This window comes from Salvia hispanica, chromosome 5 (assembly GCF_029641045.1).
Source record: "Salvia hispanica isolate PSC_SH4W2 chromosome 5, Shi_PSC_v1, whole genome shotgun sequence".
NCBI lineage: Eukaryota > Viridiplantae > Streptophyta > Magnoliopsida > Lamiales > Lamiaceae > Salvia > Salvia hispanica.
The window spans coordinates 45,948,207-45,964,954 of record NC_142696.1 but is presented as its reverse complement, the minus strand read 5'-3'; the positions used below and the strand labels follow the sequence as shown (position 1 = coordinate 45,964,954).

General features: G+C 36.4%; 2 protein-coding genes across 3 annotated transcripts; both read right to left on the bottom strand.

Moving 5' to 3' along the window:
* Positions 1-2,414: 2,414 nt before the first annotated feature.
* LOC125187507 (subtilisin-like protease SBT5.6) lies at positions 2,415-7,379 on the bottom strand. The gene is made up of 9 exons (XM_048084107.2): positions 7,244-7,379; positions 6,968-7,160; positions 6,699-6,881; positions 6,180-6,291; positions 4,626-5,187; positions 4,429-4,526; positions 3,568-3,925; positions 3,282-3,495; positions 2,415-3,195 (listed from the first exon to the last, which is right to left on the bottom strand). The coding sequence occupies exons 1-9, from the start codon at positions 7,358-7,360 to the stop codon at positions 2,660-2,662; spliced, it is 2,373 nt and encodes a 790-aa protein (XP_047940064.1). The 5' UTR covers positions 7,361-7,379; the 3' UTR covers positions 2,415-2,659.
* Positions 7,380-10,341: 2,962 nt separating this feature from the next.
* LOC125186221 (alpha,alpha-trehalose-phosphate synthase [UDP-forming] 1-like) lies at positions 10,342-16,748 on the bottom strand. 2 transcript variants are annotated; one of them, XM_048082572.2, is made up of 18 exons: positions 16,387-16,748; positions 15,739-16,117; positions 15,526-15,623; positions 15,065-15,453; positions 14,631-14,745; positions 14,427-14,528; positions 14,202-14,352; positions 13,868-13,956; positions 13,505-13,553; positions 12,980-13,080; positions 12,702-12,889; positions 12,500-12,617; positions 11,991-12,167; positions 11,797-11,919; positions 11,630-11,717; positions 11,409-11,539; positions 11,229-11,327; positions 10,342-11,066 (listed from the first exon to the last, which is right to left on the bottom strand). In XM_048082572.2, exons 1-18 carry the CDS (start codon positions 16,423-16,425, stop codon positions 10,695-10,697), a joined length of 2,808 nt encoding a protein of 935 aa, XP_047938529.1. In that variant the 5' UTR covers positions 16,426-16,748; the 3' UTR covers positions 10,342-10,694. The 2 variants fall into 2 exon arrangements, 1 of the variants encoding a protein (XP_047938529.1); XR_016130856.1 differs by having other exon boundaries at positions 10,934-11,066; positions 11,229-11,338.

The following is a 16,748-nucleotide window of genomic DNA, read 5'->3' as shown; positions in this document are numbered from 1 at the left end:
TAGATACTATATTTAATCTAAGGAAAATAATTCTTTATATATGATGATATCGTGTAAAACAGATGATTATATTACACTGTAGTTATCGTTTAATTTTAAACTAGCATTACGCCCATAGATTAATATATTTTTAAAATATTAATTTTTAATTTTAAATTAATTAAAAAAAATTAGAATCAATATTAATAATGAATAATATGATAACAATTTTAGTTATATGAGAATTTCTATACAAATCAACATTCAAGCATAATAAATTTGAGACAAATCGCATAATATAATGTTTAAACATTAAATCATGGAGTAGGAAGATAAAAATCTATCACCATAAATAATTAAACACAATGGATAAATACTCATCATTTTAAAAACTTCTTTATACACTACATTAGCTATAAAATTAAAATCAGTGTCAACATTATAAACTAAAACCTTCAATTCTTCACAATTCGTCACTTTTCAACAGAACTCATATGTAAAATAACTCGTTTGTCATCTTTAAAGTCATCCGTCTCACCTAAAACTACAATAAAATAAGGAACAAAATTAATTTGCAATGCACAAAATCAATAATCAGTATGTATTAAAACGATCATCCGTAGAGTAAAGCATAAGATGAGACCCATGAAAATACACAATCAAACAATTCACACCACATGCATTCGATAATAGGACAAAAAATTATTTTTGTTTGGAATTCTAATCAAATTTAAATGAAATAGTAACACCTCGCACTCAGTCCACTTAATCAAACATGACATAGTAAAATAAACTTGATTACCCCAAAACAACAACGTATATTATCCCAAAATAAAGAGATGATGAAAAAGAGTTAAGTGATTACCATGAAATAAAGGAAGGGGTAGAGTGATGATATTGTTAGAGCTGGAACAGAAAAAAGAAGGTTCAGTACTAAATGATGGTGGTGAAATATGATATGCTAAAGCAATCCAATGAAGCTAAATTCGATCTTCGAAAACAACACTTTAAAAGGAAAGTTTCCATTATTCCACAGCAATTGTTTGAGTTTCTGCACTCTCCTTGATTCAAACTAGTGCTACTACTCAAGCCGACGAATTAACACAAATAGGCGCAAATTTAAATGACATAGTAAAACCTCTCACTCACTCCACTTAATCATATAACATAGTAAAACCTTCCACTCACTCATATATATTTAATTTAATATAATTTTTTTAATTAAATGACAATTTTGCAAATTTTTCCAAAACTCCCCTTTGTATAAATATATGGAATAACTAAATGATACCGCCAAAGCTACGTGACTATGAACATTGTGGATTCCGTCATACCAAATGTACCACCCAATTTCATACTTTTCTCCACTAGATTAAGTAACCACATACTTTTTTTTTGAAATAATTTTGGAAAATTTTCAAAAATATGAGATAGAATTAATAGGCCTTTGGTGGTCCGAAATATTTTTTAGTTTTCATCATTCTCGAGTTAATTTTAAATATATTTATCGTCAATTTTTGTTCCAAATGATGCGAATTTTAATTTATTTTTCAATCATAAGACTTCAATCACTTCTTTTAGGGCCGATTTCTATCTTGGGACGTGATGCTTAAAATCAAGACCCTTGTATTTTTGGATCATATTACTCTTGCACCAAAGACCGTGTAAGTAACCATATTTATCATATTACCATGTTATTTAATCAACCATTTTAGTTAAATTCTGTATATTTTTTTTACTTGAGAAAGAGATTATTAATATTTTTTATGTTTCACCGTTGTTTTCTATTATTTCTGAAAATGTCTGTCTTGTGACGATAATTAATTACTACATTAAACTGTAATATAATTACCACTAAAAAGTATTCAATTTTATTAATTTTTTTCATTTATCAATCTATTATTTTTTTAATATAAAAATGTTTAACCTAATATAGTTTAATTATCTTTATATGATCTTTATTTATTATACTGAATATATATGTAATGATCAACAGTTACAACCAGCGATAAAATTTTCAAACAAAAATGTAAATATAGTGCATAAATGTTCAAATATTAATTTATGAAAATATGTTACGTATATAAGTTGTTTGCGGAATTTAGCAAGTACACATTTGGGAAGTTTAAGGACCGCGAAACTTCAGAGGCCATAATTAGGGATTAATTTGAGTTTGAGAAGCTTGCGAAGAGGAAAATTGAGGACTTTTCATGGGTGGTGGAATTTCATACTATGGCAATGGTGCTTTTGGACAGTATGGAATGTTGGGATTCGGAGGCAACCATTCGGGATGATCAATGTGTGGTAGACATTCATTGGTTGACAATGTTGATGTTGTCTTGACATTTTCTGTTGACGTTATCTGTTATCTATTGACATCAAATTTGAAATCTAACTGTTCATGTCATAGTTTGGAGTTTGTAAAATATATAGAGTTTGCATTTAATCCTTATATATATAATTTGACAAGTGTTCTGTTTTTTGTTGGAATCCCATCAAATATCATGAATTTACTTGTGCCTGGTACATAGCATGAATTCTGTTTCCCCTTATTGTTGGTTCAAGTTCTTGCAACCGAATATGAAGAAACCGTGTGACCCAAACAAGACAGGGAAGACTAGTATTTTTTCTTCATATTCCCATGTCATGCGCTATACCAATTGAGCTAACTTACACAGAACTAGGCTACTGAAACGGCCATGGGACTCCGAACACTGTGGATTCCATCGGACCACGTATACCATCCAAATCCGTACTTTTGTTTCTCCGCGGTTCCTGCAATGCCACCAACTACTACTTTTACTGTGATGGTGAAACTCTTTTTCTCTCCGACACGGTTGAAGTACAGTATGGGAGGCCATATTTTAACAGAAATCCCAAGCGGAGGTTTAACGCTCACGAAATAAGTACTCTTGCTGCCTCCCACATTAGTCACTGTTCTTACCACGGTAACACTGTCACGCAGATTGGGTACAGCCAAGGATGGATAATTCAGGTTTACCGGACCCACTGAATGTTTCGGGCAGGTGAAGGTAGTATCAATCTTTACTCCAATGCTGCATAGGTACAAGAGATAGTCCGTGTAGGAGGCGTCGTAGACAAGCCCAGGATCTGCTGCTTTTGCCGGTCTGAAATGACCGCCACCAAATTGGAAAGGGTCTGCTGAATTCCCGGATGCATCAGTGATCATGCTGCCTTGATTGTTATTAAGGCCAGCTGCATGGCCAAAAACAAAAAAACAATTTAATTTTGTAATGAACAAATATTTTTGTGGAATGAAATTGATGAAGCTTTTAAAGCACCAGAGGTTATCAGAGCAGATCTTATGGCAGCACTGCTCCAGCGGGGGTGTATCGCCTTGAGGAGAGCCGACGCGCCACCTATGTGGGGGCAGGACATGGAAGTTCCAGACAGAATGTTGTACTTCACCACGCGTTTGTCTGCTTCTAGTTTTGTCGGAGAAGATGCTTCGCTCCACGCTGCTAGTATGTTGAGCCCCGGGGCCGTGATGTCTGGCTGTTGAGCAAAATAATGACAAACTCATTTTTCTATCGGTTTAATTGGTCTGTTGCAGGATGTAATTATTACCTTGAGAATATCGGGCGAGAGAGCACTGGGGCCTCGGCTGGAGAATGCAGCCATGAAGGGTGCTGGCTTGATGTCTAAAACAGTCTTTCCTGGTACGATGTAGGCAGTCGGGGATTTGGAAGAACGGATGTAGTCCATGATTTTCAGACCGTTTCTGTAATTGACAGCAGTGGCAGGAAGAATATGAGCATCAGCTACTAACTCATCCCCATTTGCTAAACTGTTTCCTAAAATGAAACCAATGCCTCCAGCTCTCTTCACCTCCATGCCTTTACCCACTCTTGTCCCATTCCCTCTCAAACACATCACTATCTTACCCTTAGCCTTCTTTGAAGACAGAGTTCCAGGTAAGCATTGCCTGCAAAGTCCAACAATCTTTCAAATTCTTGTTTTTTTACCTTTTAATCACAATAAACTAGTTGGCATTAGGGATGTTGCCGGTTTAAGAATTGTCGCTTCCAACTCCAAAAAATCGGAACCATAACCAGTTCAAAAACATCAGTTTTGGCCTGTTTTTGCTATATATCCTGGTTTTCAATGTTTTTTTTCATGATTTTCATGTTTTATTAGTTAGTTGTTGGTTTCGGTTTAGTCCATGTAAGACGGTTACGATTTGAAAACCAGAACCTACAATGTGATCTAAGATTAAACTCACGATTCTGATTTAACCATGCATTTCTAGGCCGATACTAAAGAAAGGGTATATTATTCCATCAGTTGATCAAAATGCATGTTTTTGTGGAATGCCGAATCAAAGTAATTACTTACTTTTTTAAATTAGAAACATCACCATATCTAAATATTTTCCTCTATGACTTTTTTTTTATTTAACACACAAAACAGGACGGATATAAAAATTACCCGGATAGGTTTTTGGGCACATCCGGGTTCGCCACTTGACCCGCGTAAACTAACGGGTACAACTTCTTTCGCAACTTATATGGAGTCACCGTTTGTCCCTAAAATAAAAATAAAAATAAATAAAAATAAAAAATAAAAATCCATCTACAAAAAGAACTAATCAATTTTTATAACGGAGTTTGTTAGTTCGTTATTACCGGTAATTTCATGCCATTCCCAAGAACGGCGGGAGATGAGAATATCCTGTCGACGCTGCTGGCGGCGACGGTTATAATCCACGGAGCTGTGTTGGACAGCGTGGAGGGAGCGGGGCCGGAGTTGCCAGCGCTGCACGCGACCACGACGTTCCTCTTGACAGCGTGGAGGGCGCCTATGGCTATGCCGTCCTGGCTGAACGGCTGCGGGCGACTCGTCCCGATGGAGATGCTCAGCACGTCGACGCCGTCGGCCACGGCGTCGTCGATGGCGGCGAGCATGTCCTCTTCGAAGCAAGTGTTGCCTTCTTCCTTGCCGCGGCCCGGGACGGCCCAGCACACTTTGTAGATGGCCAGGCGGGCCAGGGGCGCGCCTCCGGACGCGGTGCCGGAGGCGAAGCCGCCCAGGGCGGAGATGTCGTCGACTCTCCGCCCGGCGGCCGTGGATGACGTGTGGGTCCCGTGGCCGTCCTTGTCTCGCGGGGAGAGGTAATCAAGTGATCTGTTTAGTGGGCCGTAGTATGCTTCGTAACCCTTGATGTAGTATCGGGCCCCAATTATTTTCCTAGAAATGGAATTAAAATGGGATCATGCAAACCTCGATTTAGTTCATGTATGGGGCTTAGGAATCTAAATATGGATGGAAGAAATAACACTCTATACACAAATTTCGGTAACACTACGTAGTTTGATCAAATTCTATTCCGTTTTGTAACTTAAAAACTAGCCAAAATATTTATGAAATTTGGATTTGTTCGCAATTATTTCACGATGATTTTTTTTGTAATCACTCATCATCTGACGTGACAACCGACAATTCATATACGGTGAAATTATTTGGTAAAGTTGTACTAGTACTAAACTGATATGACCTCTGTAAAATCATATGCGGACGTCACACCAATGAATTAAATGATGTCGTGTATTAATAAAGAATCACCCTCGTTTGGCTGAAATGCTAACTCTATATTACACAAATAATCATATTTTTTTCAATGCTAGATAATTGCAAATAAATTATTAAAAAAATTTCAGGCAATTTTTAAAATTATGAAATAAATCAAAATTTCAATTTTACCCTATATTAATGTCATCCAATATTACTAGTAGTAAAAAATGTCAAAAGATTCAAATGATAAAGTTATATTGTTGGTGGAACCCATATGAATAGGAAAACCAAACTAGAAACAATTTTAATTGTTACTCGTGATTTGATTGGTTAGGCATGGCCAGCCGGCCGGGCTTTAAAATAGAGGTTCACAAGATTGAATTGGTGATGCTACAACTTAGTATAAGTCAAACTTAATTTAATATTTATGTCAGTTTAGTTTCTTGTTTGATTCAAACAGACGACATGGGAAATGAACGAAACAACAAAATACGACAACAAAGTGCATGCAGGGCCAACTGATGCTTTTAGCTATCTTACTTTTTCTCTGAGACACTTTTCTACTCCTTTTTTTCTTTTTGTTTTCTAGGGAAAAAGTAATTATTCCCCCTCATGGATAATGAGATAATGAGATATGTCACGTTGAATTGATAGCTAGAAATACTCACTTGTTACAGTTGGAAGAGTTGAATTCGTCCCCGGTTTGGCAAATTCCTTTCCACGATTTAGGTACCGGAGCCATCCCTTTATCGTTGAAGCTCTTCGACTCCGGCCATACGCCTGATCCACACATGCCAAACACGTAATAAAATTTAGGATTAATGCTTAATTATAGTTTATAAACTAATGAAACATAAGCCATGTCTAGTTTGTCCTATTCAGAATTTATATATAGAGTTAATTGCCTATAAAATCACGAAGAATATCGTATTATATTGTAATTGTACTAAACCTTTTAAAATTTGAATAACGAATCACGAAAGTTCAATATTTTTACACGTATATATATGCCAATTCAACACCACATTTGTCTAGAAAAATCTTTGTAAAACAAGTGCAATTTTTAAAACTTCATGATTTATCATTAAAAAAAAAAATTCACAATCTTCAGACCAATTAATCATAAAATTCACATGCAACATGAGAATTCACGTGATTTTTTGCAATATAATATTGAGAGAATTTACCATTATCCAACAAGCCAACAACGACATCTTTTCCATAGCTAGATTTTAGCCATATGTCTTCCCCTTTCAGATTTGCCGATTTCTTGATTGCCTCTTCCACACCTGCAAATTCCCACGACCTTGTTGTGTGGATTTCATATTTTCTTGGATGGCTGCGAAATACCGACACCACTTCCTCCATCTCTGTCCAATTCAGACCAACATATTGGCATATATTACTACAATTTACAGTTTTACACACATGCAGAGAGAGAAAGAGATTCTCTTACTAGATAATGTGGAAGCTTCAAGAGGAGTGAGAAGAGCGGCGAAGCCATTGATGGTGCGCTTGTAACTGTAAACCAAAGAAGATTTTGCATCTTCCTCAGTTTCCTTTACAGAGAGTAGATATGAATGGTGGTTTTCTTCGATTTGTTGGAGGGTTTTTTCTCCACTGTGCTCTCCAAAGTAGACTATATATACCTGTATACACATTTAATCATACATTATGTATAGATCTACTGAATAATTAATTTGAAAAAGTTGTGGTTAGAGAAGCCATGAACCTGTCTCTCACTGCAGGAAACCAGAAGAGGGAGAAGGGGAAGGAAAAGCAGAAAAAGTGAGGAATGAAAATTCTCCATGTTTAAAGTTGAGATGCACGAATATAGAGGTGATACCATGAATATTTATAGGGATGAATGGAAGAATCTACATCCTTTTTTTTTTTTATTTGAGAAGTATTTTCTTTTTTTAAAGTTACTAAATTGTTGAATTTATTTGGATGTATAAATTATTATATTTATTTATTTATTTTTGACACCCTTCACATTGATATGGAGTACATGATAGGAATAGTTTTGGCAACTAATAAGAGTTGAAAATTAGTGAATCGGATTTTACGAGTCATGTTATGAAATGAAATGTGGAAATATGAAAGCTAGAAACACTTTTTTTAAGTAGGGTAGAAAGTGATGTTGGAGATTGAACTCTTAACCTCACTTTTCTCACATAGAGCCTAGAGGAATAGTGGAAGGAGTATTGACATTAGAAGCAAACTGTCATGGGCTACATGATGTATTAATAACTATTGATGAATAAAAGGTGTTCATAATTTGAAGAAAAATGTATATTATTCTTCTTGGACTAATGTCCCTCCACTGACGGATCCATGAAATGGAACTAGCTCGTGGGTCAGGCACAAGGAAAAGGGTCACCCATCAGAAGGTATAAATGATGCGGTGATCATCACTAACAAGAAAGTGAACTTTGTCCTGAAGAATTGGGGCGGAGCTTTCGCATAGGGTCGATGGTAACTCCAAAATTCGAATTTGATGAAGTTTTCGTCGACCCCTCGATTCCACTTGGATCCACAATTAACAACTAAGATTGATATCCTCAAAGGACTACTATCATTTCTAAAGCCCAATAAAATAATTATTCATACAGTCAACTATGGTTATTTGATTTATTTGTTTGTTAGCAAATTGTACAATCATATTTGCATGCCATCGTAACTCAAACGTTGGACGTATATAGAGGGCCATCCTTGCGAAATGGCCTAGCCAACTGTAATCTGACGTAATTGGGAAATGGAAAATGTGTGGAAAAGAAATACCACCACTTTGTTAGAAACTTAGAATTCTACTCGTCCTAGAAATGCTAAATTGAAAAAAAATTATACTAGTAGTAGATATGAAATTTCGAACTGAAATTATAAGTAAGGATGCCTAGTGTTGTTTCTCTAGAATTGCTAAATTGAAATATTTTTCATTTTAAGCTAAAATTAAAGTTTTAAGCTGATCTCCTACACAATTCTCCATTGGAATTTGCTTATTAATAGAGTTTCTACATACTATTGATAAAAAAAAATCTTATACCGGTACAGTATGTGATCTTTCGACACAATATCGTCCATATTGCATCACACAATTATAACAGACTACTAGAAAAAAATCTAGGACATTTATTCTTTCAATGCAGCATTTGATTTATAAATGGGATGGACAAAATTGATAAATTATTCTACTTCCTCCTATCTTAAATAAAGCAAAACATTTATTTTCCTATTTCTTTTTAGAATTGGTGTAAATTTGAATGATATATTTCATAAAAAAATGTGACTCTTCCAATGGGACAAAGAAAATAATAAAACTGAATTATATAATTTTGTGGTTGAATTGATTAGTTGTGGCGTAAGATAAATTGCATATCGATGATTAAAATACTTAAATTAAGAAAAAAATATAGCTCATAATAATTTTCGTGATAGTATTTTTAGATTTTTAGTCTGATAGAAGGTATGATGATTAATACTTACTCAATTTTTGGGTGATAGTTTTAACAATTGAGAGAGTCAAATTAGGATAGTATTAGAGAGGTAATATTTGAGGGTAAAGCTTTAATTCGAATTCAATAAAATATGATATTTAAATTTATATTCATTTGTCTATAAAAAGAAGTTAGGAAGGATAGTCCATAAAAATATGGGAAGTGATTAACATTCAAAGTAGAGGACCACCAAATAACACTTCATATCAGAAAGGCGTGCATTTTGGATTATTTTTTTTATTGGCATATGGATTGTATTGAAATATACCACACTCTCTTTCAGTTGCAGTCATCTTTTTTAAAGTAAAATCAGATCGAGATACTGTTGCCCAAATCCATATCCAACCCGCACCAACCCGACAAATACGTAGATATTTTATAAGGAAGTGCTTAAAAATAAGTAATCTAAAAATTATATAATTCCAACTTTGTGCTAGTACGTGACACATATAATGCAAAATAACAATGCTATTATACAAAAGCAATAAAAATATTAGTGTAGATGGATTTTCCTAATGATTGTACATGTATTAACATTATATATTCGATACAAATTAGTTTATATGATAATAAAAGTAAGTAGTAATTTTTACATGAACCCACCTCTATGTATAATGATGTAACCTAGACATATAATGAAGCAATTCTTTTATAATGAAAAGAGTAGTACTTCATTTATTTCTTTCTTTCCATAAAAGAGTACTTTTATACGAAAATATTTTTTAATGAAATTAGTTGGAAATGGGACAAACGATCACGGGCAAAGTTATCCCCTTTTATGAGGCAATTCTCCCCAACCGTAGCCAAGCTCAATGACCACTGTTTGCTACACTCTAGCTTTTAGAAAATAAATAAACACTGTAAATTGTGAACATCTTGTCTCATCACTCTCACATTCAGTTCATATTTACCTTTATTTGTTTTGTTCAATAGTATTATTGATATAAAATCAAATATCAACTTATTATTTTATTAATTTCTTTGCAATCATAGAAAAATGAACTAATCAGGCTTTGGTTAAGTAATTTAAAAACATCAGCACTAATTTGAAGCATTACAATCAAAATTATGCAACATTAACATGCACTAAACAAGAGTGGTATTCACATATGTTCTTCGTATAAAGTATACTAGAACCTATCTTACATAGACACATAGCTTTTTTTTTTTTTGAAGAGATAAAAATGTGTACCGGTCAACACCGGAATCAAATAGCAGCCATTTTCGAACTTATTAAGGAACAAAGTGTCAAATAATTAGCACGCGTTAAGGGACCATGGGCATGATCAAATTTGATTGAAAGAGAAGGTTTGTAATTGCAGTTGAAAATGTATTCAATCATAATCAATAATTTATTATTATCAATTTTTTTGATGAAAATCATAATCAATCAATTAAATAGGAGTAGTACTACAAAAACTAAACAACCCCATACCTCATGAGCCAAAGTCAGAATTGTTGTTTCAACTTCAGCCACCCCCCCCTATTGCTCTTTGCCTACCTTTCAATTTTCACAATCTAGACAAAACACAACATGATGAATTCTTGCTTCTTTTTCTACTTATTACCTTCTACACTTGTATCAATCAATCATCATAATTAATCTACCATGGCAACCACAAATAATGAAACTAATATAATGATTTAACTCAAAATCTTGCTATGATTTGTAACCTTTTAGTATCTTCATGGCTGACAAGCTGTTAGTTCCTTTAGCAATTCCACGACCTCGGTCGATGATCCCAGTAGATATCTTGCGCTGGAACGTTTCCTCCCCACCGCGCATGAGAAATAATTCTCTCCCCTGAGATCAAGAACCGATGAGCCCTCGTGCACAGTCATTCTCTCGCGCATACGAGACCACCAGTTCCCGTTCCCCAGAAAATTGTTGGATCGTGAATCTGGAGACGGGATAGGCAAAGCAGCATTGCGGCAGAATGCAGCTACCCCTGTAGAGTTAGACGCGAATCTGTTGAGAGGGTTGGCGATCTTGGCCCTTGCACTAGGTGCTGGTCCAGTAGGTAACTCCGGCTCGAAAAAGCTATAAATGTCTTCATCCTGGTATATTTTGTCAACAACGTATAACTATCAAACAAACCGCATGGAAAAATGCGTTGATGCGCGTTTTCAACGTCATTAGTTAGGCCGGTCCAGTCCATTCTAGTCAACGAGTGCAGCAATGATGATCAAGAAGATTGGTAAACGATACGAGTGGCTCACCTTTGGTAGAAAATGACCAACACACAAAACATAATCGATAGGAGCTTCCACGTGACTGTGATGAACTATTTCTCCCAGGATTCGATCAATTGCAGCGCCCTGAATAAAATCTTTCGAATAAATGTGCAAGTCATTTTTGAGGATTTTTTTTTTTTTTTGTATTATTACATTTAGACTCACTTTGGTTACTCCAACTGCTCTAACCTCCACAGATCTCGATCCTTGAACGACATCAACAGAAGCATTTGAAATCGGACCTGTCCATAAGTGCTGCAGCAGATCCTTCGATTGAAGCTTCCCGAATTCAACATCTGAGAATACTATCACAAGTCAATCAGAGAAATGTAACTACAATTATAGAAAAAATAATTGCATTTTCTTAATGGGGAAAGATAAACGACCTGCGTACTTATAGTTCCATACGAGTGAGGTCTCACGGAGCTCAAAATGAGACCGGGGTGTCCTCTCAGTAAAGTATTCGAACACATGCTGAAAAAAGTTTAGAAATTGATGTAAGGGTTCTATAATAAAGAAAATGGATTCTAAATGTTATGTTTACGATGTGTACCTTCACGCTGTCAACCCAATCCATGGTTAGATTTTCTGGCATTGTCGTCATCCAATCTCCTGTAGTACGACGCAAAAACATCCCGTGTTCAGCTGCCAACCACAAATTATATCCTCCAAAGTTCTGCAGAATACAGAGGTCAGCCGATAGAATGTGCTTCAGGCAAACGTGGAATCTTATGCGAAAGCACAAACCTCGTCAAGAACGTTTCTATCGCTCCCACTAAGGACAATTATGGTGGTCTTTGGATCCTCACATAGTCTTCTCAGTGGCTCCTTCAAGTCTTGGTGTAACTTAAGCTCCATTTCTTTGAACTGGTCGATCCTCCTCCCTTGGGTGTCGACAGGTTCAGTAAGCGTCGCATTGAATCCCTGCCAACAGATAAGTTTGAATCTCCACATAATTTCAAGAACATGCATTGAAACGAAACAACAATGTCCCTCACACTTATCTATACTACGACTAAGAACTGACTCATCGGGAGATGGTGAGGGAGCGAACAATAAGAACACGTTTAAGCTAGAAAGGCACAAAACAGAGTGAAGTTTTATGCAAAATGCTGTCTGTTTAGTACTGACATGATTTTCGTTACTCCAACAAATGGAATGCTACGGGAGCGGGTACGCTTATAACTGAGATCAGATTCTGAAAACACAAATACGACTCCATATTTTAAGTTGCATGAGACGGAGACTACGAATACCAGAATAAGTAAACGATTATTTGAATGTATGTAGTGCTCGACAGCGTCTCCTTTGGGAAGTAATGGCGGAATTTGCCTAATCCGTAGCTGTGCTTCAACAACAGTATCATTGAGTTCACTGTATGAAGGGGAAAAAAGTTAGTCGAGCGCAAAATACTTAACCAGAGTGAGTACTTTAACTGACAACTACAACAAAACATACCTTACAAATGTCTCGGCCCACTCTTGAGACGTGTGAGTACTAACATGAGTGAAATTATGCCGATGCCTTTTTTCTCTTTCATCTGCTGGCATAGTCAGAGCGTAACCAATCGATGAAGCAACTTCTGTAATATTCCAAGGATTCACCAGAATTGCTCCAGCGCCAAGTGACTGTGCAGCACCAGCAAACTGAAAAGTATCAAAAAACGAGGACGAAGATTAGGAATTAGCAATTTGATCTTCATAGAAAAGAATCATTTAGCCATAAGACATGTTTACCTCGCTTAGAATGAGGACCCCTTTCTTTGAAGCTTGGCAGGCCACAAATTCATAACTCACTAGATTCATTCCATCGCGTAGTGATGTAACAAGAGCAACATCTAAAAGAAAAGGTCGTGAGTAAAATGAGGAAGTATGTATAAGTAAATTGATTACGAAACCAATTCTACATGCAAGTAATTTCTTCGTTATCTCATCTCTTCAAGTCTTTCATTTTTTATAACACTAATAAGAAGGTTCGACCAGTGATCTGATTATTTTCTACGTTCCGTGAAACCACCAAAACGGAAAAGAGGCAGTTAAGCACAATTGTAACTCCATATCCCTGTCCGTCCCCGCAACAAATTCTAATCAACTGTGGCTTGGTGCTAAACATGAGACTCTCCGTATCCGCAATTTCTCATTACAATGTAGAAATCATGAAAATGGGATTACTTTTATCCGAATCTATTTTGTTTTCGTGGATATTTTCTAGACCGTGTAGTCAAAAGGTTAAATGAGGGACGAAGAGTAAGAACATGTTACCAGTAACAGCATACAAGGCGCATAATTCATGGAATTCAAGAGATCTATCCTGTGAACAAAGAACAAATTGTGTTACATAGAGTATACTCAGATAAACTCATTTTGTATAGGTAATATATATATATATCAAGAGGAATCCATGCACAACTTAAACGACAAATCAAACAATCCGAAAGGAATGAGTAGATCCGAGGCCTGTATCAGCAACCAACTACTGAACTGTGATATGTTCCACCTTTAGCTATGTAGTCTAATTTTAAAATGAGGAAGCACTGAGATCTTCAAAGATTCGAAGTTCATTCATAAACATCGTTTTAAATATAATTATGTATAACCTAAAACTTTAAAGGCATAGGGTCTCACTAGATGATGAATTGGAACAGCTGTAAGGGATCCAAATCTTCCATTTATTCTTCCAACAATTTCATGAACTTGGGATGATAGCTTCTGATCTGCCAAAATAAGTAGAAAATCATAAGCCATGATTACCTGCATGTGTCTATAAATGTTCGTGAAAGACGAGGAGCATTAAACAGGTCTGAAATTGTTAAACAACAAAGTTTCCTCTGATTATGACATATTATTTTTTTCTTATGCAACATACACAACAAGATTGGAACGCTATTCAAAGAAAAATAACTGAAGAAAACATCAGTATCATCAGTTAGACTGAATCATAAGGATGAGGGATACATACACTCGGGCACATCCGTCCTTGTTGGTACAGCAATTTGGACTAAAACTACCTTGTCGCGCCAAACTGGGTTCTCTTCAAGGAACTTTTCAAATGCCAAAATCTTTTGGGGTATTCCTTTAATCATATCTAGACGGTCAACCCCTAGCATTACCTTCAGAAATGCATACATTCGATCAGATTATATTGGATCATGAAATGTCACATAAAAAGGTTCCAAGTACTTACTTTTCTTCCAGCAAAACGCTCTTTCAATTGCTTCATGTGAGCCTTAACTACATCAAGCTCTAGAGCTCGAATGAACCGCTCAGAATCTATACCAATAGGAAACTGTAGATGACAGGTACTGGTGAAAATTAGTCGGTATGTAATAGTGCAAGTGTGAAGCTTTAAGACAAGGAAAACATGCTATTTCTAAGAATATGGGTGTACCGCAGCAACACGAGTCAGCTTTCCTTGATCTTCCACACCATCAGGGGTCCCTTCAAGTCCGAGAATACGAGTACAGGCACTTACAAAATGCCTCGCATAATCATACGTGTGGAATCTAAGAGCAAAGATGAGAAATATTAAGGCTAGAACAAAGACGAGAACTATAAACACACACGGGTAATATAAACAGGGAAAACACAACAACATTTGGAGTACTGATTCTACTTTGTTCTAAGTGGTTTGGTTTTTCTTATGTCACATAACGAGTTGCAATGATCTTAATCATACAGATATCCAACTACTGTTGTTTAGGGATCGAACTAATCTATTTGTTTCATCCCAATTATCAAGCACTATGTTACATTATGGTTCTCAGTCAATATATAGCTCAATGAAATAGCAGAAATATCTTACTAAAATAACAAGGAACCCACCCGACCAAATCAGCAGCCAGAACAGATCTTAAAAGTTCCGATCTTGATGGCAATGTCCGATGAATTTCAGAGGAGGGGAAAGGTGTGTGTAGAAACCAACCTACTTTCATCTTGCGGTTGTAATCTTTTAGGCATTTCGGAAGAAACATGAGATGATAATCATGGCACCACACCACATCTCCCTCCCTATAATGCGCATTTACAACGTCAGCAAACATCTGGTTCGCTTCCTTGTACGCAGCAAACTGAGACTGGAAGCTCCTTGTCGTTGCCAGGCGGTCTTCCTGTGGAAGCCCGAGATAGTGGAAAAGAGGCCACAATATGTTGTTACAGTAGCCATTGTAATACTGGTGCACGATCTCTTCATCGAGGAACACAGGAATGCATCTCTACATTTAGTTGAACATGTCTCAGGACGATAAAGATCAGTAATTCTTACACAAGACATCGAGCCTACGAACCTTTTCAGCAAGAGCTTTAGTCAGTGACCTTTGTCCAACTTCATCAGGAACATTCACACCAGCCCATCCAATCCATCTAGCTTCAAACTCATTGATACCTTCAAGACAAAACAGAATCAATTCAAGAATTAAGACAACTCGAAAACTGATAGAGCATAGGCAACCAAACCAGTACTCAACTCACATCTGAATACTCAACCATCCAGTTCTTACCCAAAAGCGCGCTAACTAGGCCGCCTACACTTATTTCAAGTCCCCACGAGTCGTCATCCTTCCTAATCGCAGACACTGGCAGCCGATTCGCCACCACCAGTAACCTTTGCTTGGGAACTCGAACATCCTGTTTCTCAATGCCATCAGTCAGATGCTTACCAATGACATTCCCTTCAAACATATCTTCATCTTGGTAGCCCTTGTCACCATCAGACAGATACAGATCATTTGAGTAACCAGAAATGTCCAAATCCCCGTTACTATCTCTCGATTCTTCGAGCGAGTGATAGGACTTGCTGGACCTTCTCAACACTCGCTCCCTCAACAGCCTTTCCAATCTACTCGTGGGTATCAAGGGAGCAGGGCTTCCATGGCTCTCCTGTAGTACACATCACATTCACTTAGAACTGAACCAAAACAATGCCAAAACCTCCCCAAATTGGATCACTCAATCACTTCATTTCCTCAAGATTCAGTTTTTACAACAGGGCATTTCCAAAATTCTGTATCTAACAAGTACAAAGTCACAATTCATAAACATCCAATTCATAGAAAAACACTTATAATTCACATTAATTTATAATAAATTGAGAAACACATTCATAACCAAAAACAGAGGAAATAAAAGGAAAGGGATAGAGTAATGACCAAATTGGAGGACTCTGGAGGTGATCCAATCTCCTCCATCGGAATCGAAGGTTTCAGTGAGAGAGAAACATTGGTTGTTGAGGTAGGGTGACAGTCCACAAAGGGACGATAAGTGCAAGTTGGCAAAAATGAGGATATTTTAGGAGGGTGTGGCTAATTCTAAACAAGGATAAAAGAAAAAATCTTGATTGCAAATCTTCAACCGCAGATTTATATAACCATATATAGACAGAGAGAGAGAGAGGCGGTTACAAGTCGTTTCTGATTACTGAATCTTAGGGATTATGATGGCACACAGCTTTTTCCCCAGTATTCCGCCATGCAGATTTTTGGTGCCACGCCCAAAAACAAACATAAATAGG

Coding starts and splice junctions, on each gene's coding strand:
- LOC125187507 (XM_048084107.2), bottom strand. CDS start 7,360: ATGGTATCACCTCTATATTCGTGCATCTCAACTTTAAACATGGAGAAT. Junction 6,292..6,698: donor TGTTGGCTTGTTGGATAATG/GTAAATTCTCTC, acceptor TGTGTGGATCAG/GCGTATGGCCGGAGTCGAAG. Junction 3,196..3,281: donor ATCTGCTCTGATAACCTCTG/GTGCTTTAAAAG, acceptor TTGGCCATGCAG/CTGGCCTTAATAACAATCAA.
- LOC125186221 (XM_048082572.2), bottom strand. CDS start 16,425: ATGGAGGAGATTGGATCACCTCCAGAGTCCTCCAATTTG. Junction 12,168..12,499: donor ATAATCGTTTACTTATTCTG/GTATTCGTAGTC, acceptor ATCTGTTGGCAG/GGATTCAATGCGACGCTTAC. Junction 11,067..11,228: donor TTGGTCATTTTCTACCAAAG/GTGAGCCACTCG, acceptor AAAATATACCAG/GATGAAGACATTTATAGCTT.